The following is a 24,420-nucleotide window of genomic DNA, read 5'->3' as shown; positions in this document are numbered from 1 at the left end:
ATCACTGTAGAAGAGCTGTATTTTAAAACGCACTTATTTGTGTTTTGGAAATTACATTTAAATACCATGAATTCTTCTGAAAAACTTAGTGAGAAAAGACCAAAGTCTGGGACTGTAAGAACTGCCATGTGAAATAACCCCGATATGGGACTCTCCTCTCTGTGATCAATCACTTCCAATGAAGGTGAGGTCAAGGCATGTCCTCCCTATGGGTGAGCGGGCTCTGGACATAGTTTGCAGAGAGCTCCTGCCTCTCATGACCAGGATTAAGGTCTCACACAAGAAAGCACAGCTCGAACTACGCAGTGAGAAACCCAGGACTTCTGAGCCCCTATTCACTGTCAAATAACTTTTGGTTTTAGAATCTGGTCTTGCATTCTAGAAAAACAACAGAACAGGCGCTCATCTTAGTTGGAACAGAAGCCTTGCTTGAGATGAATGTCCCCCACCGGCGTTCACAGAGGACATCTGTGCATCGTGTGAGCCCAGGATTCCCAGCTCCTCCTGCTAATTTACTCTGGAGGCTTTTTGATTCCATCAAGACAGAATCATGGGATCCTGCATGCTGCCTCTGTGGACTCTGACACAAATCAGACCTGTCTTGCTAGCAGTCAGCACAGGTGCAGGCCCAGTCCAGGGCGCACTTCCTGTGTTCTGGAAGGGGCCTCAGGCCAAGGTGGAGAAGGCTGGTGTTCTGCTTCAACCAGAACAGCTCCATTTCTATGCACTAGGGCTCTGTGTAACATTATTTTAAAATAATCGGTTTTTCTAATTAATATACATTTTAAAAAGCTTTAATACACTGCCTGAGACACCCTGATAGAAAACCAGGTAATAGCACTGGGCAGGGCAAGTGATTAAGTTGAATTCTCAGGGTAAACGTCTTCCTATCCTGACAGCCCAAAGTCTTTGCCCCTGGTACCGGGTTCTGGCACTGCTCTTAGCACATAGCAGCTGTCTGAAAATGTTGATGACAGCTGTCACTTAGAGACAGAAAGAGGTTACTTCCTATGAGACCAAAGACTAGCCACATTCGAGCCCCCAGTGAAAGGTTGGCTGCAGCTCACCTTATCACTGTCCAGGGTGTTCTGAGACGTCCGGGAGGCGATTGAAATTGTATCAGGCTGGCTGCTGCCATCGCCTTGGCTGTCCAGATCTTCTCCGTCCCTGGAGATACAAGAAACTCTGAATTGCTGACTCTGCTGGATTTGTTTTCCAAGACTGGTGAAGACTGTCCATTGGTCATTGGAGAAGGAATAGATTTGTTTAAAGAGGTGCAATTGCTACTACTGCTGCCATATTAACAAAGACTGGTCACCCTTTACTAGGCACAGGCTTCCTGCCAGGCACTGGGCTAAGTATCTAACATAGGTCATTCCACTTAATTCACATAATAATAAAATACAGATGATACAATATTTCCAGTTGAGAAACAAGGAACAAATGTGTAGATACTGTAATGTGTCCACGGCCACATGCACGATTTACACACATGCTGGACTCACCCTGGGGTGAGAAAGGGAAAATGACCAGAGATTCGAACACAGCCCTTCACTTAATTTAAGGTGAAACAGGGTCTTGTCTTGACAAAGCAATTTCATTGCTAAGAACGTGATATATAAACTGTGTTTAAAAAAAACAATATTCCTCAAAATGTTTGAGAAAAACAATTTTTGAAAAATGTTGTGTTAACATGCCTTGTTCCTTCCCTATTAAACAAACAAACTTACCAAAACATCCCCTACACACTCACCTCCTGCCCTTCTGCCTCGTGGCCGGGGCTGTCTTGGGGATGTGAATGGGCTCCTTCAGGGCGCCTTTCAGGTGGATAGTCCTCTCCTGGATCACCTCCCGGATGTGCTTTATCCAGTCCTGCTTGTTTTCTATGCTGGAAGCCTGAACGAGGTGTGAGAATCCATCAGTGTACAGAGGGGCCCTTTCCGGATCCTGCCCTAACAACACACAGGTCTCCCACATTCCTGGCTTCCCATTTAAAAACAAATTTTCCAGCAGGAAAGCAACTGCAACCTATGTTTAATGTGCCACCAAATAAATGACCCTAGTTTTGAGTATTTTTTTCATCAAAACCTTTTAATTTGATAGCATTTACATTATTCTGAATCAATGGGTATTCTCATCATCAATCATTCCCTGGCCCCGAGAACTTTAAAGCAGTCCTAGGAAAATAAGAAAACACAGCCACCCCAAACCAAAGCTTCTCTGAGGCTACTTAAGCCAAGAGGAGTGGTCAGGGGCTGGCGGAGCGTCAATGGAACCCACACAGACAACAGCCGCAGCCGCCACGTTTCCACACCTGCAGCCTCTCCTCGCTCCCGAAAGCACCGTGTGGAATGGGGTTCCCTTATCCTCGTGTGAAAATGAGGGACTGTGGTGTGGACACAGAAATGTCCTGGGTCACACCTCCAGCAGGTTAAGCAACTGCAGCTCCCAGAGCCCATGGCAGAGCCTGCTCCCCGAGCTCTGCATTTATCTACCTGTGGCTGAAAATCGGAATCAACCACTAGAATAAACGAGTGTATCCTACTGCCAATTCCACATGGTGGATTTGCCTCAGCTCCATTACAACTGTGGAGAAAGGTTCTCTGGACATGGGACGTGGGAGACTCTCAACAGGCATTTTAAAAAATACATATGTCTACTGATTTCAGAGAGAGAGAGATAGAAACATCAATGATGAGAGAGTCATTGATCAGCTGCCTTCTGCACCCCCCTACTGGGGATCGAGCCCACAACCCGGGCATGTGCCCTGACCGGAACTGAACTGCGATCTCCTGGATCATAGGTTGATGCTTAAATACTGAGCCACGCCGGCCGGGCATCAAGCATTTGTTGAATTAACACACATGGTATTGCTTTGTCCAGATTTTTCTCTCTCACTGTGCCTCAAAGGAGGTAGTTTGTTTTTTCTTTTTAAATGTCCTGAGCCTTAGTAACAGTTTTTAATTTCCTTACAGAAAACATCAACCTCCTATGATATAAACATAATTCCCTGTAAATGATTAAAACAATCATCAGTGGGATTGTAGATGAGATCACAAAGGGAGGGGAACCCACCATTTCCTCCTGGTGGGCCTTGTTTTTGAAACTAGAAAGCCAAAGCCCATGGTGGGAAAGGAAATTAAAATTGAGAACTCTCTAAATAAAATGCTTTAACTGGAGAATGTGGCTTTAAAGTTATTGGGGGACAGTAAAGGGTAAGTAAAGGGTAAAGGAGTCTCTTGCTCCCATTCCGGAACCTGATGCCAGAAGTCGTCACACTGACTTCTCCTGGGGTAGGAGGCAGCGTGATTAGGGAACAGGGGAGTTTGTGCATGAAATAAGCGTCTCAGGGTAGAAAACTCTGAATACACAGATCTCCTGGAATTTAAATGCCTGATACAAATGTTTGGGAGGTTAAACAGCGAGAAGTAGCTGAGGAAGAACATCTGGCAGAGTCTGGGGACAACTAAGGAAAACTGTTACTACAGTTCAGAAAACCATAGCAGTCTTGTGATAAAAAGCAAGTTGATCATTACATTTATGGAGTGTAATTCTCCTAGTAGCCTCAATCTGTTTAAGGAAGGATTTAGAAATAAAATTCTCCCTTGCAGATTATACAAGTAAAAAAAAAAAAAGGCCACAGTTTTGTTTTACTACTAGGCCATCGCCATCATTGCCATGACCATGACCACCTCCATCACCACCACCATTCCACTGCCACCACCACCAAAACCACACCATTTTCTAACCATCACAATCTGCTCTACCACCATCTCTACCACAGCCACTACTGCTACCACCTCCACCGCCATCACTACCATCTCCACCACCATCTCCACCACCACCACTACCAAAATCTCCACCTCTACCACCTCCATTTCCACTGTAATCACCACCCATACCATCACCACAAAGCAATCTCTGAAATTAATGAAGACATCCTTTCATTTAGTCTCTCCTTGGGAGTCAGAAAAACATTACTCAAAATTCCCTAGAAAACTTTCATCTGGTAAAGCCCACAGGAAACCGTACTCTTCAGTTGCATCATGAGTATTTATTACATCCCAAATGAAAGTAACCCATACTGGCTAAAATATCTGGCACTATTTCTTAGATACACCCTTTGGCATCTGTCACTGCAGCTAATCTGGATAAACATTTAATATAAGTTGGAAGTTTTATGATCTTGAGAGTACTTTAAAATTTTATGCCTTAGAAAAGTTCAGTTATCTAATATTTGGCCAAAAGTGCAATTTATATTTTACAGGGCTTTATGCCAGTACTAACAAGAATACACTGCGTTGGTAATCACATATTCATTGCAAAAGAACTCATCATTTCTATGTGAGTAAACACCTTAAAACACAATGGTATAACAGTCAGTGGCTCTACAACAGTGACACACTGCTGAATAACTTGTGGTTGCTGGAAATACCATAGAGAGATTCAAAGGAATGTAAGAGACAAAATTGCTGACATGCAAGTTCACACACCAGAGTCCCATTAAGCTTTTGGCTCATCTCCCAATATTCTACAAATCTTTGTCTACATTTCCCCCAGAATATCCTTAAGTTGAGTATGGTCTTTCCAGACAGCTCAAAAAGATAGTTCCATCTGTATTTTCTCAAACACAGGAGGAGGGAAGTACATTAAGACACTCTTAGAGCCCTCTCCATTCCTAGGAGAGGGTAGTATAATCAAAACAGAGTTTGAATAAAACATTCAGAGATATTTTCCTCCCCCAAAGACTGTACCTCAAAGCACCCTTCGTAGTCTGGAACACTTTGAAATCAGAACATTATCAAAAACCCTGCACCTGGTCATTATCCCCCTTTTTCCTCTGCCCTCAAACTAGAAAAGCAAGGAGCCCAGGACCCCATGGAGACTCTTGGCATTTCAGCCTTGGAATTGTCAAAGGCCATCACACCTCCATCAGGTGCCCATTTTCCTTTGGAAACCAAAGGTCAAGTGTGCGATGGAAGCTGTGGGTCCCTATCTCTTTCCTCGTAGACTTAACTTCCTGCATCCCTGGGAATGAACGAATCTTTTTAAGACTGGAAGTACAGGAGACGTTTGAAGGCTTGCTCCATTTGATCTTCAGTAGGCAAGCAAAGGTTTGGCTCACGTTATTTCATCCCTGAAATACCAAACTGAATTTATTCTACTGTTCTTCTTGTGGTAATCACTAATCCCAACAGAACATAAAAGAAACACATAAAATGATATGAAAACCAGTATGTTTCAACCACAGGGCAGGAAAAAGCATTCACTTCTATGATAAACTTCTCACACAGCACATCCCCAAACTTTGAGTGAACGTACCTTAAGGACAATTTTATTATCTGAAGTTGGCGTCCTCCCCACCCACAGTGCAAATTTGCAAGGATCTCCTTCAACATGTTCTGTGACACCCAACTCTGAGGTCTGGATAAAAAGACAATTATATAATCAGATGAGAGTAAAATTTGTGACTTATAGTCATGCTAGGTCATACACAACGCAGTTTGTTAGCATGAATAGGTAATCCTTAGCCCCTCACTTGAGTTAACACGAGCACATCTTGTTTTTAGGCTACAAACTAACAGTTTCATCTTTTTCATTTCCTCTGAGCACTTCTACTAGAGATTCTGATGCAAGTCAATAAGCAAATTCAGAGGAAGGAAAGCAAAATATCTGAAAATCCTATTATCTGGAAAATCAAGAGTTGACCAATTTCAACCTTATAAATAACAAAATGAGTTTGTTCTAGTTGTAGAAGAGCTGCCACCTTCCATGTTCAGCATTAATGAAGTAGCCTCACAGAGGGCAAATGGTGTTTTAACGGCTCAGTTATTTTTCAATCTGTTTATCAATAGCATTAACTTTTAGTATTTCACCAATAATCTTAAGGGGTAAAAGAGACAAAATTGCAATATATGCAGTTGTAATACGCAGAACATGGAAGATGTAGATGAAGGCCAACATCTTCAGCCCCCACCTCCACCGCAATCATGTTCAATTCTAATGCCTTCTTCCCCCTCCAGCAAAGGAAGTGATTCATAACCCATAGCTCCAGAGGTGGCCTCGGAGGGAACCTCAACTTTCAAAAGATAAATTAAGTGAAGATGTATCAGCTTCTAAACAGACTAGCTTGGTCTCTGAGGATAGATTAAAGCCAGCTAGTGAAATTACTAGCCAGCACCGCTGCATTTTTTCTCTCCAGTTAGAACATGATCTAAAATGATGTAAGGTGGCTGTGATCCAAAAGACAATCTCAAACAGGATGTCAGCCAAAGAAAGGGGTATGAAAACCATTAGCTTGAATGTGCAAATTCCAGATTATTATTAAGATGACTTCTATACTTGGTAGTATTTTATTACTTTGGGAATTTGATTAACATAAGGATACTATAAAAACATATAATGTATAAAATATAACTTATCCAAGTTCCAAATATCTACCAATATTTATAAGCAATCTGCCATGCCTTGTATAAAGAAACCAAATTCTACTGCATTTTCCATTCTTTCCCCGATGGTGGTTTTTCCTTAGTTTTTCCAATCCTCCCACTGCCTGACCCTGCCGAGAAATTTTCTGATGACAGTCTTCTGAGATACTGCTCATGAAGGGAAGAAGGAAATATAGAACGCAGGGGACGACATCTGCCTGAGACTTTTCTGAGAGTCAATGTGACTTTTAGACAGACTGGTTTGGTGTGCTACTAATGAAAAAAAGGTAACAGGTATGTTTCTCTGGCCAGGAAATACTACGACAAGTTAGAAATCAAATGATCACTGTATCTACCAAGCACTCAAGGGCAACTGTCTCTAAATAGGTGGGACTGTGGATCTTTAAAACTATTTTTGCTTACATATATTTTTCTCCAGTAATCATATTTTGCTATTGTAAACCCCACATATTTATTTATTCATTTATTTATTATAAATTTATTTTTAATGAAAAAAATATCCAATTTTGTCGTTAAGATCCCACAGTGAGACACCCAGTAAGGCTGCATAAGTCTATTCCAATGTTGGTGAATGAAAAATTAATTATAATGATACAAGAACTTAACTCATAGTCTGATATGATTATTTTATGTATTTATAAAGCTAGCTAAGGTACCCGGGAGATAAATGATTGAAATTCACTTACGAAGTATTTTCTTACCCTGTAGTTAGATTCCATGGAATATAGAAAAAAACAAGGGTTTTAAGTGTCGGAAAGCTCAAACTCAGGAGCGCCCTCTACTGGACTCAAAGCTGTCAAAGAATTTCACTGACGACGAAAACATGACAATTTTGGACTTTTCACATTTTAGGATAAACTGAAGGCAACAAACAGTAATATTTTTCTACCTAGAAAAAAGTTGCAATTGTGTTACCTTCCACCTTAAAACTCTGACTGCCGATACTTACAAACAATTTGCTTTTATAAAGGTACTTGCTTCTCCCGCTGGAATCTTTCACTTCTTTACTGAAGACCAAGGACATTTCAAAAAGGAAGAGGTGCCGTTCTCGACCCTTTCGAATTAAGGTTTTTGGGTCCCACACTTGGAAGGATTCCTGCAGGATGAGTTCTCCCTGAGACTCAATATTTTCATCAAACCCTACAATGTAAAAAGGAGGCGCAATCACTCTAAAGTAAAAGGACAGCACTGTAATTACTTACACCTTTGCAAAATGCCCGACAGTTAAATCTCAGATTTGCATTTTCCATTTGGGCCCCTGACTCGTTTCCCCAGCACTGGCCCATCTGACAAAGGATAAATCTTCCCAATACGAGACTTCACATATATTTTCCATTGTTTAAAAAAAAAAAAAAAAAAGCAGGGACTCCCCTTGGCTTTATTCAGTAACTTCTCTCCCCTTCAGGTGGCATCCTCGCGGTGAGACTGGTGTAACTCCCTGTGTCCCGTCACCCCGCGCTCACAGCGCTCCCCACACAGACCTCCTCCTCCACTCACAGTGGCTCCCTGGCCCCCCGACCCCCACCTATTCCAGCCTGTGTCTTGGTCCCCTGCTTCCTCAGCCTGGAACACCCTTCCCGGCCTTTCTGCAAGGCCCTGGCCTGCCTACCCATCTTTGGTGGGGTTCTCCTTCCTCCGAGAGCAACATTCTTCATGTGCATCAGTCATGCTCTGGCCACTGACTGGCTTTCGCTAATGCTCATCTCCTCCTGGAAGTGACCTGCTGTGTGATTCCTGGGGCAGGCAGGGGCTGCTAATTACCTCCCAACTTCCACTGCACCCCCTCTTCCTTAATAGAAGCCCCCTTCATGGCCGCTCAAATGAGCACGACATTTTCCCAGCGCCCTCTGCAATTCGGGGCAGCCACGCACCTAGGCTCAGGCCCTGTGGGGAGAGTCAGGGGTAGCACCTCCAGCTGTTTCCCGCCCTCCCTCTCTCCCATTTCCTGCCAGATGGAAGGCTAACATGGTCTCAACACAGCCTGAACCAAGCCAGCCAGGCAACATCCAAGGAGTGGAGAGAAAGGAGCCGGAACAGAGCCTGAGTCCCTGATGTAACGAAGGGCTGCCACGCCAGCTCAGGATTTTACATCAGAGAAAGAGGAAGCCGTGTCACTTGGCCTCTGATTTTTGGTCTCTGCCACAAAGAACAGCACCTCTGCCCTAACTAGTGTACTGCTCAGTGCTACCAGTGACAATGACACAGGTTGGCACAGCTTGTAAATATGTCTGTGTATCCTGAGAGTAAGAGTTAAGCTCTGCAACACAGAAATCACTTTCTTAAACAGGAGCATTCACGGAAATTATAACTGCAACAAAAATGTTGAAGTGTATTTATCTGAACCTCTACCATGTTACACACCACATTCAACTGCATAAGCAGGTATGTGGGATCTGCTAGGTTCAAGGCTCCAGCAAGTGATGCAATGGACACAGAGATGGAGAAGCAAGAAGCTCTTTTAAGGATTTTATAATCTTGGGGGACTGATCTATCCTTCCTTCCACCCAGCCGCCTAACACAGAGACAAGGCAGGCGAAGGGAAGTGCCGGGAAGTGCTCCTGGGGTTGAGGGTGTGGAGAGGCAGTTCCCCAGTAACGGGACAAGGACAGGTGTTTAGGTGGAAGCATTTCATGGGATCTTTAAGGGAAGCAGGAAAACCAATTCTTTAAAAAGACATTCACATCTACACTCTTAACTCCTAAGTAAACACAAAGGCGTGAAGCCAAGATTTTCAGGGCATGGGAGATCCATTTATGAACGTCAGAGGAAAGCAGGCACATGCACGGTGGGGCGGGCTTCAGTACCTTCCAGCATGCTGAGGTGCATGGCATCGTTGGCCCGCTTGGGCACACTGAGCATTACCTCCAGGCCATCTTTAATCTCCCCTTTGCCTTCCTCACAGCACGTGAGGAGCTCCTGTGGAAGACCAAGACTGTGAATTAGCCAAAGACTGCAAAATTCTCTGCCACCAAGATCTCTGCAGAAATGAGTTTCGATTTTCAAGATAAAAAGCAGACTGTTGTCCACTGGGCACATATTCTCACAGAAAACTAATTATTGCCTCTGTGTCCAGTGGACAGAAGGGTCTGTCCTGGTCAAATCAGGACATTTCTTCACATCAGAGTAAACGGGGGGTGGGGGGACGGGAGGGTGTCATAATTCAAGATAAAACTGGTGTACACGTTAACTACCAAGTCTCAAAAATGACAAAAATATTTAATTAGTGGAGCAGAGTGAGCTACTATTGTAGCTGAAGGTCATGCCAGAGCCCAGCAAGTGCTGTTGTGCTTCCTACAGGCCCCAGGGTGACTCAGAACCTCCGGTGCCATTAACACAGGGCCATCGAACCTGGAACTGCCACACCATGTGGCAGGAACAGTGATGCTGCAGGAATCTACAGTGAAACGCATTTCCTGTGTGTGTAGGGTGTTTAGAAAAAGCTCCAATGGTCGAATTACACTCCTCAGGTGTGATTCCATCTCAGATCTCGGGGAACACCGTTATTAAATGAATGATAGCAAGGACAGCAGATTCTTATTTCTCTGGGCTCCAAGATACCTCACCCGTGTGCTAATGACTATTCATCAGTCAGCACCATGTCAACAGTGTTTTGTGTTGCAGTTTTCGACAGACAGCCATGGCAGTGCAGTCAGCTGTGGTCTTACATTGGATGGTTTAGAGTGACTCAGCTACCTGACAGGCACCTTTACTCACAGCCACATGTTGTTTATCTATTATTTTGAATGGCAAGGCAAAAAGTGCTTTAGAAATGCAATGCACAGGGACAGTACACTGCAGAAACTTTCCTCGTTGGGGATCCACACGGCTTATTCCTGTTCTATAGAATACCCCTGGGCAAAGTCCAGGAGGGTTATGAAGTAAAGTAGCAGCCTAGCAGTGAGGGACTAGATGTGAGGTCACCGAGGAAGAGATCTGTAGTGGAACCACATGCTAAAACAAAATCCTTAGATACTGAGGACGTCAAGAGATAACCTGCCTTTGTGGAATTAGGAAGCAAAGAGCAAATGCTAATATAGGTAACGTAGCTGCTGGCTCCTATTTCCTGTTTACAGCACCCACATGCTTCTTCTGCAGGGGTGGCCAGACAGTCCTGCAGTGAGATTCTGACACAGGAGTGCAGGAGGGCTGTTCCCATAGGAAAGTTCCAGAATGGTGTCCCTTTCACAAGAGAATGGAGCCACTTCTTAACTGTTCCTGGAATTTTTCTTTTTTTCTTTTTTTTTTTTTTTAACCAATAAAAAGAGTAAAGAAGTGTTTCAGGTATTCATAACCTGATCTTCTGGATTTCAGTCTCACCTCCTATTGTTGTGCCAGGATTGAACCAGGGACAGTTGGATTCATAAAATACTCTTACAGGGATGGATGGATAGTTGATACATTCTGATGCTTAATTAATAACATCCACCAGCCAAGGAAATAGTAGGGTAAACATCATCAGATGGAGGCTGTTATTTTTCTTATAGTAAAGAAAATATGTATTGATTATGTATATAATGAATTCTTTGACATTCTTACCACAAATTCTTTTTCTTTACCATCCTAATGTCAAGACTAATAGTTATTAGATTTTTACAAGTGTGACTTTAATTATAATCACTGTAACCAAGAAAAAGCAGACGTCGGCGTGACTCAAATACTTGTGCCTTGTACGAACAATGTGCATAAATTTGTGTGGGACAAATGACTAGATTCGAGATAAAGGGGAGGAAGCTGCCAGGGGCAAGTTCTTCCCGGATTCACTGGGAAGCCTGGGCATCGGCCTGACCTGAGTGCAGAGCTGAGCCGAAGCGGGAGGGAGCCAGTGACGACACTGGGCACATCCCTCACCCTCAGAGGCAGGTCCCACCCCTGCACACTAACACTGTGTGAGGTCAGCTTAATACAGGCCAAGAGTACAGCACAGTGCCGGGTACCTAGTTAGCAAGCCATACTAGGGACAATGGCACAGAGGATCCAGGACTGACCATTTCTCTCTCTGTTCTCATTCTGTGTTCCAGACAAGGGTTGGTCAGTGGTGTTTAGGTGCACAATTGAGGAATATACTCTTATTTACCTGCTACACTGAGAAATTGGTCAGGGAAATAAATGGCAATGAATTAAAAAATAAAAACAATATGCTGGATGTTATTTTAAAAACTCAGGGTACTTCACAAAGAGAGAAAAATGTGAAGATAGCAATGTACCAGTCATAAAATCTACAGGCTGAAGATGCTTCATACGTACCTTTAAGAGGAGCTGGTACTTGGTTATCCGCTGAACTGGTTTAATAAGGTAGGAGGAGATGGAATTGGCTAACCCGTGGCGCTGCTGTATCTCCTGAATTCAACAGAAATTACATATATAAGTAAAAGCACCGACTGAAAACTTATATCTCTTGACTCCCACAACAAATATACACATATTCTTTTTCTGTAAATATAAAGCAGAAATCACAGATTATTCTTTTGATAATGGTCATCCTAAACATGACAAATCTCAGTCAAGGTATCACTCTGAACCCAGAAGACAGCAGCTCTGACTCTGTCCTGCTGGCTCTCGGGTGCAGAGATTGAACAGGAGAAGTCAACAACCCCCTGCACTGTCCCCAGGGGCGGCACTGGCTCACCCTCTGTCCCACGTAGCTCCTGAAGCTTCGGCCACGTGTGCCGGGTCACAGACCACATCCCCCACAGCCCGACTCCCTACCAGAGGCCCCCTTCCCCGGGAACAGATCGACCCACTACCAAGGGGCTCTTCTCTCCCGGGCACCCTCATTCCTCAGCTACCATCTAGCCCAGAATTTCCACACCAAGCTACTGTATCTGCATTTTCTCAGTTCTTAGGATTCTTCTCAGAAGTTTTTAAAAAAATACTTATCATCTGAGAGCCTATGCTGCAAAATGGATTCAGAAACTACCCCATCGCTGTGTTCTCCATCTGTTTGTCATTAGATCAGGCTCCCCAGGAAAAGCACCAGAGGCTGATTCCCGGGAAATGCCAGCTGCACGAATCACCAAGTGACTTGTTCCTCAGGCATCAAGCAGATTAAATTAAAAACTGACGACTCTTCCTCTGGCTTCCAGATCATAAGTATAGTTTTCAAAGTTTCTTTTCAATGTGCAATGGTTTAAAAATGTGGGATCTGTGATGTAATGATGACACACACGTTCATCATCGAATAGCACTTATAAGGATTCCTTTTCTCATACAGTATAATTCAAAATCTTAAGGACAGGTCAGTGAGTTCTCACCCACTTGTGAGCAGCTCCCAAACCAAGATACAGGACACTTCCGCCATCACAGAGAGTTCTCGAGCCCCCTTCCAATCAGCCCCTCCCACTCCCCCGCCACCACCAGGACGCAGCCCTTGTTCCGATTTCTATCACCACAGATTAAGTTTGCATCTTCTGGAAGTCCACAGCAAAGGAACCATGCAGAATGTATCGTTTATATCTAGCTGCTTTCCGCCCATGCTCTGGAGTTTAATCCATGTCGTTCACGTATCAGGGCTGTTCCCTTTCCACTCCTGGGCAGTATTCCATCTCCTGAATACACCACATTGTACATACACAGCAGTGCCTTGTAATACACCTGTTCTAACAGCACTTCAGAAATGCATCTCCAATTCTTGCTGACATCCCTATGACCTTATCACAGTAGCAGGCGATTCAAAATCGGTTACGAGATCACAGCAGTCTTTCAAAATAACTGACAAAGACTTAATCCTGCTGAAATAAATAAGTTTCCCTTTTCTAAAATTTCTTTGCTTATAAAATTTTACTTTGGATGGGAGGGAGCAGAGAGTTGGGGGAAAAAGGGAAATCCAGCTCCCTGGTCAGTGGCATATCTAACTCCACGATTGATTTCCCCTTTGCATTTAAGTCATTTACACACAATCAAGTCCTTGCTGTTTACCTCCCTCTCTATGAAGGCGGGCGCCCTGTGTACTCACTGCTCTCTGCTCAGCACCTCTGCCCCACCAGGAGCTAAACGAGCCCTTGACAGATGCACAGTAAGGCTGTACAAGGAAAACTACAGCTAAACAATCTGTGAAATCTCTAACTTAGACAAACATCTGTGAAATCACTATGTTAGACAACATGATTTCCTGTATTCTTGAAGAGTTTTAGGGCAAAGGGTTGTTTTTTTTTTAATGGCTGTGATTCCAAACATTAATGTGCCACATGCTCTCAATGCTTAGGCCTTAAATAAGTCTAACTCTGCATGTAGCCACACAGTGTGGGGTTTCTCCTAATGGCAAAGACCTAGGGTCATGTGAAACACTGAAAAAGGCAGCGCTGGGCTGGAGCAGACTTTATATCTACAAAGGCAGTGATGTGTAATTGCTGGTCATGAGAATGACAACGGAGACAGGTCATCTAAATAGGGTTTCATCTCAAAGACAGAAGCTGAAATGTGTTCTAAATCCCCCAGATTTTGGAGAAGAGCCGATCCTCACACTTGGCCATGCACAAGCACACTTATGTCTAACATCCTGTGGCCTAGTGAGCCAACTACACATAACATTCAAAACTACCCCATCTTTTAACCAGAATTTACATGGCTCACATATGACTACATTCTGCAACCCAAAAAAACATTCTGCATGTTATACCATGAGGCTCCATTCCTCTTTGTACTAAATAACCACCCTGCAATATCTTTAAAAAAAAGAAGAAAAAAAAAGATTAGCTACATCTATGTCTACACCAATGAGAAGTCAATGAGTAAACCTCCCAGTGGCCTAGTGGTTACAGTGCTATTTGTAAAGTTTCACAGGTAGGCCACTTTTGGAAAATAATAACGTGAAATTAGAATAGGAAAAGAAATGATTAAAAAAGATTCAAAGTTACTTTTTTTTTAAGAGGGGAAAAGAAGATTATTTAATAGTTTACATCTTCTATTATATATTACATGTAAAAATAATAATATTACATGTAAAAATTTATGATTATATAAAAATAGAAATGACACACACACATTTAAAACCTTAATTTCTTACAGATATGTAGCTTGAGAAGGAGCTTTTAAAAACAGAAGAAAATATAAGTATATCCCACCAAATATGTGATAGATAAAAATGAAAATACTGTCCCATCAATTAGGTGAAAGTTATGAATAATACTGCATTTTATGTATACCAAATACATCTTAGGAAATTTCAATGCTTCCTTGGTAACCTATGACTTACATCAAAATAGGATCCTGCGTGCTCTAGTATCAGCTGCGTAGAATCAGGCTTATTTTTGCAGTAAGTAACATACATCTGAAACTTGTCTGCCTATAAACAAAAAAAATTTAGAGTATCACTTTCAAATGGCAGTACATCAAAATATGATTAACTTTTATGTAGAAAAGAAGCTATGTGGATAAAGGATATTTAAGCCCCAAATTAAAGAAACCATATTTTATAAAGAAATCTATTAAAATAAGAAACACATCCTGCTGACACCACACACCTCCAGAGGCCTCCCCTGACTCAGCAAGATGGGGTCAGGCAGGTCCTCTCTCTTCCCTCACCGTGGTGTGGGGAAATCCGGGCAGTGAGCTTAGATGGCGCCATCCCAGGTCACATGTCTGCCTCCCCTCTGGACTGGGAGATGCCCCCACCCCACCCTGGCAAGGCTGGGGCTCAGGTCCCGCTGTGAATCCCCTGGGCCATGCAGAGGTCTGGCACACTAGTCTCTTTCAAACCACCGCTACTGCCAATAACAAGCTCACTCTGCATCAATAACTAGCTGGGGAATGTGATTCTTCGAGACAAAGTCCATTTCTCTGTAGGCAGATACCAGCAAAAGATGGTGACAGAAAAGAAATGAACAATGTTCCTCCTAACTCCCTTCAAAGCCACCAAATAACAGTGAGACAACAAGAAGCCGAGGTTTCATTACCCAAGTGACAAAGCAATGCCCAACATCCTCTGGTAACTGCTCGTATTTTTCCAGCTCCTTCAGGAATATGCTGCAGAGAATACAAATGTTATAGTATTATTATGTTTTAAAATATTTTATTAGTGAAATATGCCAGAAATTAGACCAAGCATATCGTGACCTCAGGAAATTCCTGAATTTCATGATTATAATCAAGTGTAGTGAAAAATCTGTGCCCTCGAGATTCTGGGATTTAACAAAATGTGTAGCTCTTAACTAGGGTCAGTTACTGTGACTTTCAGCTCACTGGTTTAGCATTTAAACTTTCTAACAGGAATTTTAACCCAGTGACCCACTTCTGGGAAAGTGCCACTCAGTAGCTAGGGGCATAATGCAGGGATGGAAATACTCCCCCAGAAGAATCTAGATTTCAGGGCCCTTTGCCGGGGCAGGGGCCGAGGAGCGAGGAAGGCCCCACGAGCTCTGGCCTCGCGTCGTCTTGCCAGAGGTTACTGGACTGCACAGACTCTACCTAAAAGAGCTTCTGCTGCTTTTTAAAAATTTCTTAGAAATAAAACTGTACCTCCTCTGACCAATGGACAGCGCATTTCGTTTTGGACAGACTACACATCTGTTCCATACTCGGTTCCCACTTCCTTCTTATCCGAAGAGACTGAGCACCGGCCTGCACCCATGGGAACCTCTTCTTTCTTTTAACTCTAAGAAGTAACTTAAGTAGCAGATGATGACACAGCTCGAGAGGAGCTGGGGTCCTCACAAAAACCATTTTCACAGTTTTCTTAATCTTATTTCTACCGAAAGTGAACACAAATATAAAGTTGAGCCTGTATTAAAATAGTCTTTAGAATGTCAGTCTTTTTGAAAAAAGCCTGACAGGCTTCAATTGAATTTCGACTAAGTCACTGAAACCTGCACTTCCTTCCTTCGGAAACCCTGGTTTCTTGTTATGAAATGTCAGCGCAGTGCCTGGCCTTCGAGAGTAACCAGCTATGGCTCCCGGGAGACGCCGCCACTCACTTGTTATGGAACTCGTAGATCTCCTGCATGTTCCCAAAGATGATGAGCTCTTTGTTCACGATGCCCGGCGGGATCTCCTCCACCCCGCTGGTCATTTCCCACAGGTAGGTCTGGCCGGGAGGGAAACAGAGGGATCAGACAAAAACCCAATACCAACTTTTCAAGAAACAGGTATTTCTGACATCTGTAGGAGTGGGCCAAGTCAACGTATACCTGAAAATATGTCTTAAGAATGGAATCTTTTAGAAAAGCATGAAAAACTGAAAAAACAAACAAAAACACACACCTACAAACAACAAAAACAAAACAAACAAAAACCCCCACAAAATTCCTCAGTTGCTATAATACTTGAGAACAGTTGCTACACTTTCCAGCTCTAAACTTATTTTCAGCTTTGAATTTTGGATTAACCTACTCCACAAGGTGCAACAAATAGTCACAGTACTGCTCAGGATTAGTTGCCAATTAGTTGCCAATCCTAATTAGTAGGCACATTTCTCTGAAGCTGCTGTGAAATTCTATACACAGAGAATGTCAGCCAGGCCGTCATGTGACAGATGGAACGAGAGGACTAATGCTGCACCATCGCCGCAACATGCAGAAAGCAAGCCCAGAACTTCACAGAAGTGCGGAAACCTCAAACTGGCTGCTTCAGCACACTGCAGATCTCAAACACAACTAAAATGTGTGATTATTTTAAGAATTCCTCATCAGTAAGAATAAATACAAGGGTACACTCAATCTACATAAACAAGCAAAAAAACTTACTTACATCCATACACTCTCGGAGGTCTCTCACGTAAGCCTTTTCAGTCTGAATTAGCTCGGCCATGATGAACCTCAACAGAGGAAGACAGCAGATAGTTTAGTTCACAGTCAGGATACACTACCTACTTTTATGGTTTATGAAATAATAAAGTGGTTTAAAAATCATTCGTCAGTGATGTGTTTTGCAGAATTAAATTGTGAATAGATAGAATGATAGTATCCAGCCACCAATTTGGAAGAAATTCTGTTGAGGTACCTACAGGTCGGGGTTTCTCAACTCAGCACTACTGACACTCAGGGCTGAAAAATGCTTTGCTGGGGGCTGCCCTGGGCCTTGCAGGATGGTTAGCAGCCTCCCTGGTCTCCACCCACCAGATGCCAGGAGCAACCCCCCTCCCTACTGTGTGACAACCAAAAATGTCTCCACACATTGCCAACGTCCCCCAGGGGACAAACTGCCCCTGACTGAGAATCACTGGTCCAGAGCAATCTTTTGTCTTATTAATATCTAGCATAGTTCACTCGTTGGCAACGTTTAAACACCTCCTCTTGTGCCGTCATTTCTTCTCCTTAGTATTACTACTCAGGACCTATTGATGACAGGCGACATGAATTGGTTTGTCAGCCCCATGTGAAATGGGAGTGCAGGGATAAAAACAAGATACCGTTTCTGAGGCAGGTGATAAGCGGACAGTGCACACAGTGGAGTGTGAGCTGCAAAAACTAAGCACATCCCAGACAACAAGTCTTAATGCCATTCGGTCTCAGAGCACACCCAGCAGCCTGTCTGTCCGAGTGACACTCTGTTCACGCTTTCCATGAACCTGGCGGCTCCTTAAAGGCCGGCTTACTCTTTCCTGCGGGCGGACTTCCGCTTCTCCTCGTTCAGCTCGTGAGCAGCGTCCCGCAGCTTCACCTCCGACCCAGGGATGCTGGATGGAATGATATCTAGCTGAAGACTTTTACTCTGTGGGATGAGACAGCCAGTGAACTTGGGTGAACTGAGTCACAAACAGGACACAAGAGCACCGTGATTGGTTCGGTTTGCACAAAGCCATTTACCGATTTGTTGGAATCTGAGGAAATCCCCAGGGCTTTCTCCAAAGAGGTCCTGTACTTCTCCATCCGCAGAGAGAAATCTCTGTACCTCTTATCCACGGCAGTGACACATTTCTTTATCTCTGCCGCGTGGGCATGCCCCTTTTCACAAAAGCCATCAGCCAGCTGTATCAATAGCTTCACCCTCTCTTTGGTTTGCTGCAAAAAAAAGCACCACAGGAAAGGACTGTGAAGCAAATACACCCAACTGCCTGAAACCAGAAACAGTGGCAACGCGCCTACAACTCAGTTTTGAACAGGAAAAAACTCATGATAGGAACTCAGACTGACGCCCCATCCATCCAGTTCATCTCCTTGACCCTAGACTGGCTAAGCTATCTTTCCTCAGCTCTCCCACAATGAATGGCACTTTTAAGACCTCGGATAAAAAAATCTAGACTTTCTTTCAACGTCTTCATCTGGTGGATGCTCCGGAGAAATCTATAAATGCATGTTCACTCGAAGTCCTCCCTAGAATCTATGACTATTCCCCTCTGAACGTACACGTGTTAGCTACGAAGACCCTCCCTGCTTTACGCAGCTCACTCTGCACCTCCTTAGACCAAAAGCCCTCCCAGGGCAGGAGCCATCTGGATGGAGCTCCGGCAGCTGACCCTCCCTGAGACGCCTGCTGAAGCTCTGTGCATCGCGTGTCCACGGCTCTTCACTCGAGGGAGATGTGGAGGAAAAGTCACTGGTCAGGGAATGATCTCTAGAGGTATTTTACATTTGGTTCTGTTTCAGAACTCTTGCTTTAAAAAAAATTACTTCATTTTATATGTACATAGGAAAGATCTTTGATTAAGTGAAGTTATTTGTTTTGCAGGTATATCTCCTGCACCGTCCACGCATCTGGCACACAGTCGACATTCACCAAATACTTACTAGAAAAAAAAAAATTTGTATTAGGTTCTTTATGTAAGTGTGTATATGCCTGTAACTTTAATGGGCGTGCCAGTTATTTAATTAATTAATTAATTAATTTATTGTTGTTGACACTCATGGCAGTTACTCTTACCAGCATAAATACATATGCTTCAAAAAACAGATGAAAACAAAACTCAAGGAACATTAATTATCTCTGTGAAAAAAATCAATATGGTGGATTCTATAAAAGGTGTTTATTGGAAAAAGTCAGCCAGTTTCTAGGGCTTTTGTTTGGTGTGAAAATGAACTCTAGCAGAGTGAACTGAAAGGAAGATATCTGTTAAACAAACCTGGCTTGTCATCAGCAGGGGACCTTTCTGAAGATGCTAAGATAAGCCCAATTACAAACCAAGGAAAGAAGTCCCAGTTTCAGATCTGGAAGCATAAATTCCAAAAGGAATTAACTTGGAAACACTACTGAATTTTAATATCCAAGAGAATTAACATAGCTAATGCAGGATTTTTAAAAACTAGGTTCCCTAGACCAGGTTTCACTGCCGTGTGCCAAGACGTCAACCTGCTGAAAAGCACAGAAAGTGACGCTGCTCACCATTTAAGCACAAACTCTCTAGGGGTTAAGAAAGCGACTTTGTGATTTAAGTGCTGGGGACAGAGAAGTGGAGATAAAGACAATGCAGCTTACTACCTACATTAAAATAGAAAAGAAAACACAGAGAGAAACTCCAGGAAGATTTATGTACACGTCTAACATATATCACAAAGCAGGCCCGTTGCTGGCACGTGACACCCACAGGCTGGTCCTGAGTCAGGGCCGTGTTTTAAATGCACTGAGTTGCAAATGAATCGCACTGAGTCTTAGTGAGGAGAGGTTTTATGTCCAGGAACACCCTCAGTGTTACAGTGCTAATTACTGTACCAACTCGGCCGGAAGGCTGTCCTGTGAGAGCGAAGGATTCTCTATGTAACAGAAGAAAAGTGATTTCTCAGAAGATGGTATGATAGGGCAACAGAAGGCAAACAAGAATGCAGCCTGGTCTCAACAGGAGAAACTAAATGACACCTCCAAGCAGCCAGGCAGGCACTTCCTGACTAAGAGAAAGACAGCCAGAAACCAAAGGAAAAAAAGTAAGAGGCGTCTTCTCAAAACCTACCAGATCCTCTATCGATATATCCAGTGAAGGAAACAGCTCTGTATATTTGTGAATCAGAAAGGTCAGGTGTCATCTATGATTTTAGATGCTTTTAAAAAATAAAATACAAGGGGGAAAAAAAAAGCCCGCTACTGCTCATATTCCAAGTTTGAGGAAAAGGAAATTTAGGAATAATGGAAAAATTCCTTCATACACAATCCATTGGTGGACCAAAGCTGCCATGCTCAACTCCAGACAGGGACATTCACGCCCTGCTGTGTGCACGGCGCCCCTTGGAGTTGTGCAGTGAAGGGCCTGTTGGCCACGCACAGCAGCCGGCAGAGGGGAGCCTTGCCGAAATGTGCAGTCAGTGGAAAGGAGCAAGTCTTACATCTACCTCTTCATGGCTTTATCAAAAGGATATTCAGAGAAACAAACAGAGATCGTATCATGCATGTAATAACTATAATTTTTTACCTAACTATTAACAAAAGTGAGCATTACCCAGCTGAGGGTGTGCTGCATCTGAGGAAGGGGAAGGCTGATCCTTACCTGCAGAGGCAGGCCAGGCAGCTCTCCTCCTCTGGGCGCTCCCAGCCCTCTGCTGGGGAGGCTGTCCTTGCCTGCGCGCCCGAGCCCGTCCCCCCCGATGCTCACAGTGCCAGGTTTCTTCAGCAGCCCTGCAGCGGTCAGTCTGCCTGTAGCTCCACTAGACTACATGTTTCTGCAGAGCAGAGACCAGGGGTTCCCAGCACCCAGCACCCTGACACTGAGTGAAAGGAAGTAACTTAGCGCTAGGGCTGGGGGGCTGGGAGCAGAGGGCTGGGAAGAATAGGAGGAGTCAGAAACTGTTACAGAAAACATAAAAAAGTACAAATAAACATACTACAAAGTAGCTACCTTCACCCCAAATGATTTAAAAATACCTCCTTGATGTTTTCAAAGCCAAGTTAAGGGACACCCCCCCCCAATGTTTTTACTTCATAGGGATACTTCTTTTTAACCAAAAATATTACTTAGCTTGATAATCTATTTTCTACTCTTAAATCTATAGCTTTTTCTAAAAACTCAAAATCTATCATCAAAAACAGAGGTACTTCTGAAGGTATTATAATAAATGTATATTCAAAACCTCTGAAAAACAAAGAGGAAAACACTACCGGTTGAGAAGGAAACTATGAGAGTCTCAGGCTGTTTTGAGGTAAAGGAGTTGGCCTCTGCAGGTCAATGGCAGACTCTTAAATATTTGTTTAAAAATTAATATTTACTTACATATACTGCATAGGCCATAAAGGTGTATTTAATTATATTTTGATTTTCGGGAGAAAACTGGAAGCGCCTCCAGTTTATAAACCCACTAAGGGCACTAACAAACACCCAGCTTCAGGGCTGGCTGAGCGGAGACAGTGCTACTGTAACAACTGTCACTGACTCCCGGGAAACACCCACAGGACACAGCCAAGTTGAGCTGGCAACACCAGAGAGTGCTTCATAAAATGGCAAGCACGCAGAACATGCCTCAGAAAAGAAATCAGGAGAGAGAAAGAGACAGTAACGAAAAGGACAAGAGAGATCAAAAGGAAGGAGATGGGAAGTGTCTGCAGAAACCAGAGGACAGATGAAGGGAAAACTGAAGGGCAAGCGTGAAAGGCAGTAAGAAGCATCACCTGGGTCACTGTTTCTCACTTCGGAAGGTATTTCTTAAGTGATGTATTTGAGAACTACCTTATCTACCCAGGGCATCCTGGCCTAGGCTATGCCGTAAACCCCAAGCAGACGCGCAGGCCACCACACGGGCGTGCACGCGGACCTGACGGACCTTAGCGGTTATCTGAAACTCCTCGTGCTCCTTCAGCAGCTCCTGGGTGTGCTGAATGCTTGAACCCGTGGACGTGTGAGTGGACAGGTAGAACTCCCCGTTGTCATGGATCCATTCTAGAGCCTGGGGAAGGAATGGAAAGACGGTCATGGCTGGGCAGTGGTGACGGAGTCCAAAATCCTCAGTGTCTCGTGTGAATGTGAAGTTGCAGGCCAAGGCTGGCACGCATCAAGAAGTAGCCCCTCAACGACAGACACACGATTCTGAAAGAAGTAGCACAATTCTAAAACTTAAAAAAACTGACATTCTACAAAGCTGTAATTGTATCACTTATGTAACAACAATAAAAAGGTCAAGAGTTTCTTACAACCGTGAACCTAAAGTCACAATAAGAGAAATGACAACTAAGAATCTTTTTAGGTTCAATTTATTCAAAGGTCCTTGGTTTCTCCATTCACACGGCCAACGGTGCCTGAGCGCCTACCGTGGAGCCAGGTGCTAGGTGAGGCGCCAGGGGATGAGAAGCTTGGGCCCTGCTGCTGTGGACACGAAGGGGAGAGAGGGGAAGGTGGGTACACAAGGGACAGGAGAGTGGGAGGCCTTGCTCAGGAGGGCGCTTGGCGGAGGAGGAATCAAAGCTGGAACCGGCGGGCCGGGAGGGACGGGATGGGGGGGATGGGGAGAAGCTGGGGGGGGGGGGCTGAAAGGAGTAGATGCCATGGGCCCAAGCTGAGAGGAGCAGGTCTACCACAGGGAGAGGCTGGCGGTGAGGGAGCCGGGGCCACCACAGGGAGAGCTGGCGGTGAGGCTACTGAGGGCAGGGGACTGCTATGTGGAAAGGGACTGGAGTAGAAGGAGCAACACGGCTTAGCAAGCTGGTTGAGGTTCAAACAGCACATGCTGGGTTCACCTGGCATGATGGCTCCGGGGTGAAGGGGAAGGCAGACCTGACACTCACGGGTTTGCACCTACAGGACTGAGGAAGGGGTAAAGGTGGGACAAGGAGGGGAAGACAGGACTCAGGAACCACACGCCCTGTAAGATGAGGGGAACACGGGGGACGGGCCCTTCAGTCCAGTTCTGCCTTCCGTGAGGGCAGAGTGGAGCCCTGCCAAGGTGGCTGGAGTATCAGTCCAGACACCAAAGATGGAGGTCGGGCCGGGAGATAGCAACAGAGGAGATAAGAAGAGAGGAAAGAGAAACAAGATCAGCTGAGCCCTGGAGAAAGTCAACATTCAGAGGCGGAGAAGGGAGCGGGGGCAGCAGGGCCTGGAGGAGCAGCAGAGAGCAGGGCCGCCCAGGACAGAACCAGGGCCCGAGTCTCCTCTCCACCTCCAGTGAGGTGCGTCCGATGAACCTCCGGCCGCCATCCCGAGAACTGCAATCCAGCAGGGGCCTCAAGAACAGTCCATCATGAATAACTGACACTTACTATGGAACTGAGATCACGATATCTGACTTTAGGAAACAGCAACAATGCATTTTCTCTGTCAAGGGAATTATTTACAATTTTGTTCTGAATGATTCCTTGTCTTTCAACAGAGAATAAAGATATGTGAGAATTATGAAAAGTCTCTTAATTAGAAATAAAATCAGGCTGCCATAAATTTAAAACACGGTTGAACTGTTTTTAAATAAAATGATAAGAAAATGTAATTTAAATATTAATATATTACTGTTTTCCACCTCTGTTGGGAAAATGATAACTACACCTAGTAAAGTCAGCCAAGGCAAGAAAAAGCCAAGTCAGGATGCCAGGCTGGGGGACTGTGAACTCCAGTTTATCAGCCTGTGGGGACCAGGCTACCCACTGCGAGACCAACCGAATGTGCTCCCTCAGTGGAAGCCCCCTAAGGGAAAGATGCCATCTTTCTTAGGCCAGAAGAGTTCACTAAATGCCTGCTATGTGACAGGCACATAGTAGGCTGACAGGTGGATTCAGAAGGCGGTCCAGGTCTGATGTGGTTACCACTGTGACTCTCAGCTTCTTGACATGGAGAACGTGAGACAGCTCAACGGATTCTTATGAAGGCCAAAGAGAAGGGAAAGGGATCTTAGTGCTCGTCAGGGGTGTGACAGGCTTTCCCTAAGATGACCTTCCATGATTGACTGTACAGGAGAAAGTACTTTATCCCAAAATGACTTCAGAAAGGCAGATACTTCAAACCCGTCCTCTAGACGTCTCTGCAGTAGCCAAATGCATGAATGTTTCTCACTATACTGAACTGTTAGAAATTGTCACAATATTTACTTAATTTTTGCTCTATTTATCTGAAGAGCAAAATATTATCTTCAACACATAAATGTAATGATATAAAAACCTACCCACCATAGTATTTACACAAGTACAGAACCTATAT

At 44.1% G+C, this 24,420-nt stretch overlaps 1 protein-coding gene across 4 annotated transcripts in view; it reads right to left on the bottom strand.

Annotated features, from left to right (window-relative positions):
- Nucleotides 1-24,420, bottom strand: part of TRIO (trio Rho guanine nucleotide exchange factor) — a gene marked incomplete at its 5' end in the record, with an annotated part of 300,776 nt that overhangs the window by 83,246 nt on the left and 193,110 nt on the right. For all 4 annotated transcript variants that reach the window (XM_081131178.1, XM_081131180.1, XM_081131179.1 and 1 more), the window contains 13 exons: nucleotides 1,068-1,167; nucleotides 1,754-1,896; nucleotides 5,323-5,424; nucleotides 7,399-7,589; nucleotides 9,254-9,365; nucleotides 11,694-11,786; nucleotides 14,641-14,730; nucleotides 15,341-15,410; nucleotides 16,358-16,467; nucleotides 17,130-17,196; nucleotides 17,977-18,092; nucleotides 18,188-18,382; nucleotides 22,061-22,183. In XM_081131178.1, the coding sequence (XP_080987304.1) occupies nucleotides 1,068-1,167; nucleotides 1,754-1,896; nucleotides 5,323-5,424; nucleotides 7,399-7,589; nucleotides 9,254-9,365; nucleotides 11,694-11,786; nucleotides 14,641-14,730; nucleotides 15,341-15,410; nucleotides 16,358-16,467; nucleotides 17,130-17,196; nucleotides 17,977-18,092; nucleotides 18,188-18,382; nucleotides 22,061-22,183 (1,512 nt within the window). The remainder of the gene's footprint in view (nucleotides 1-1,067; nucleotides 1,168-1,753; nucleotides 1,897-5,322; nucleotides 5,425-7,398; nucleotides 7,590-9,253; nucleotides 9,366-11,693; nucleotides 11,787-14,640; nucleotides 14,731-15,340; nucleotides 15,411-16,357; nucleotides 16,468-17,129; nucleotides 17,197-17,976; nucleotides 18,093-18,187; nucleotides 18,383-22,060; nucleotides 22,184-24,420) is intronic.

The sequence above is a fragment of the Miniopterus schreibersii genome, assembly GCF_964146895.1.
Source record: "Miniopterus schreibersii genome assembly, chromosome: 3".
Lineage (NCBI taxonomy): Eukaryota > Metazoa > Chordata > Mammalia > Chiroptera > Miniopteridae > Miniopterus > Miniopterus schreibersii.
This window is presented reverse-complemented; position numbering and strand designations above follow the sequence as displayed.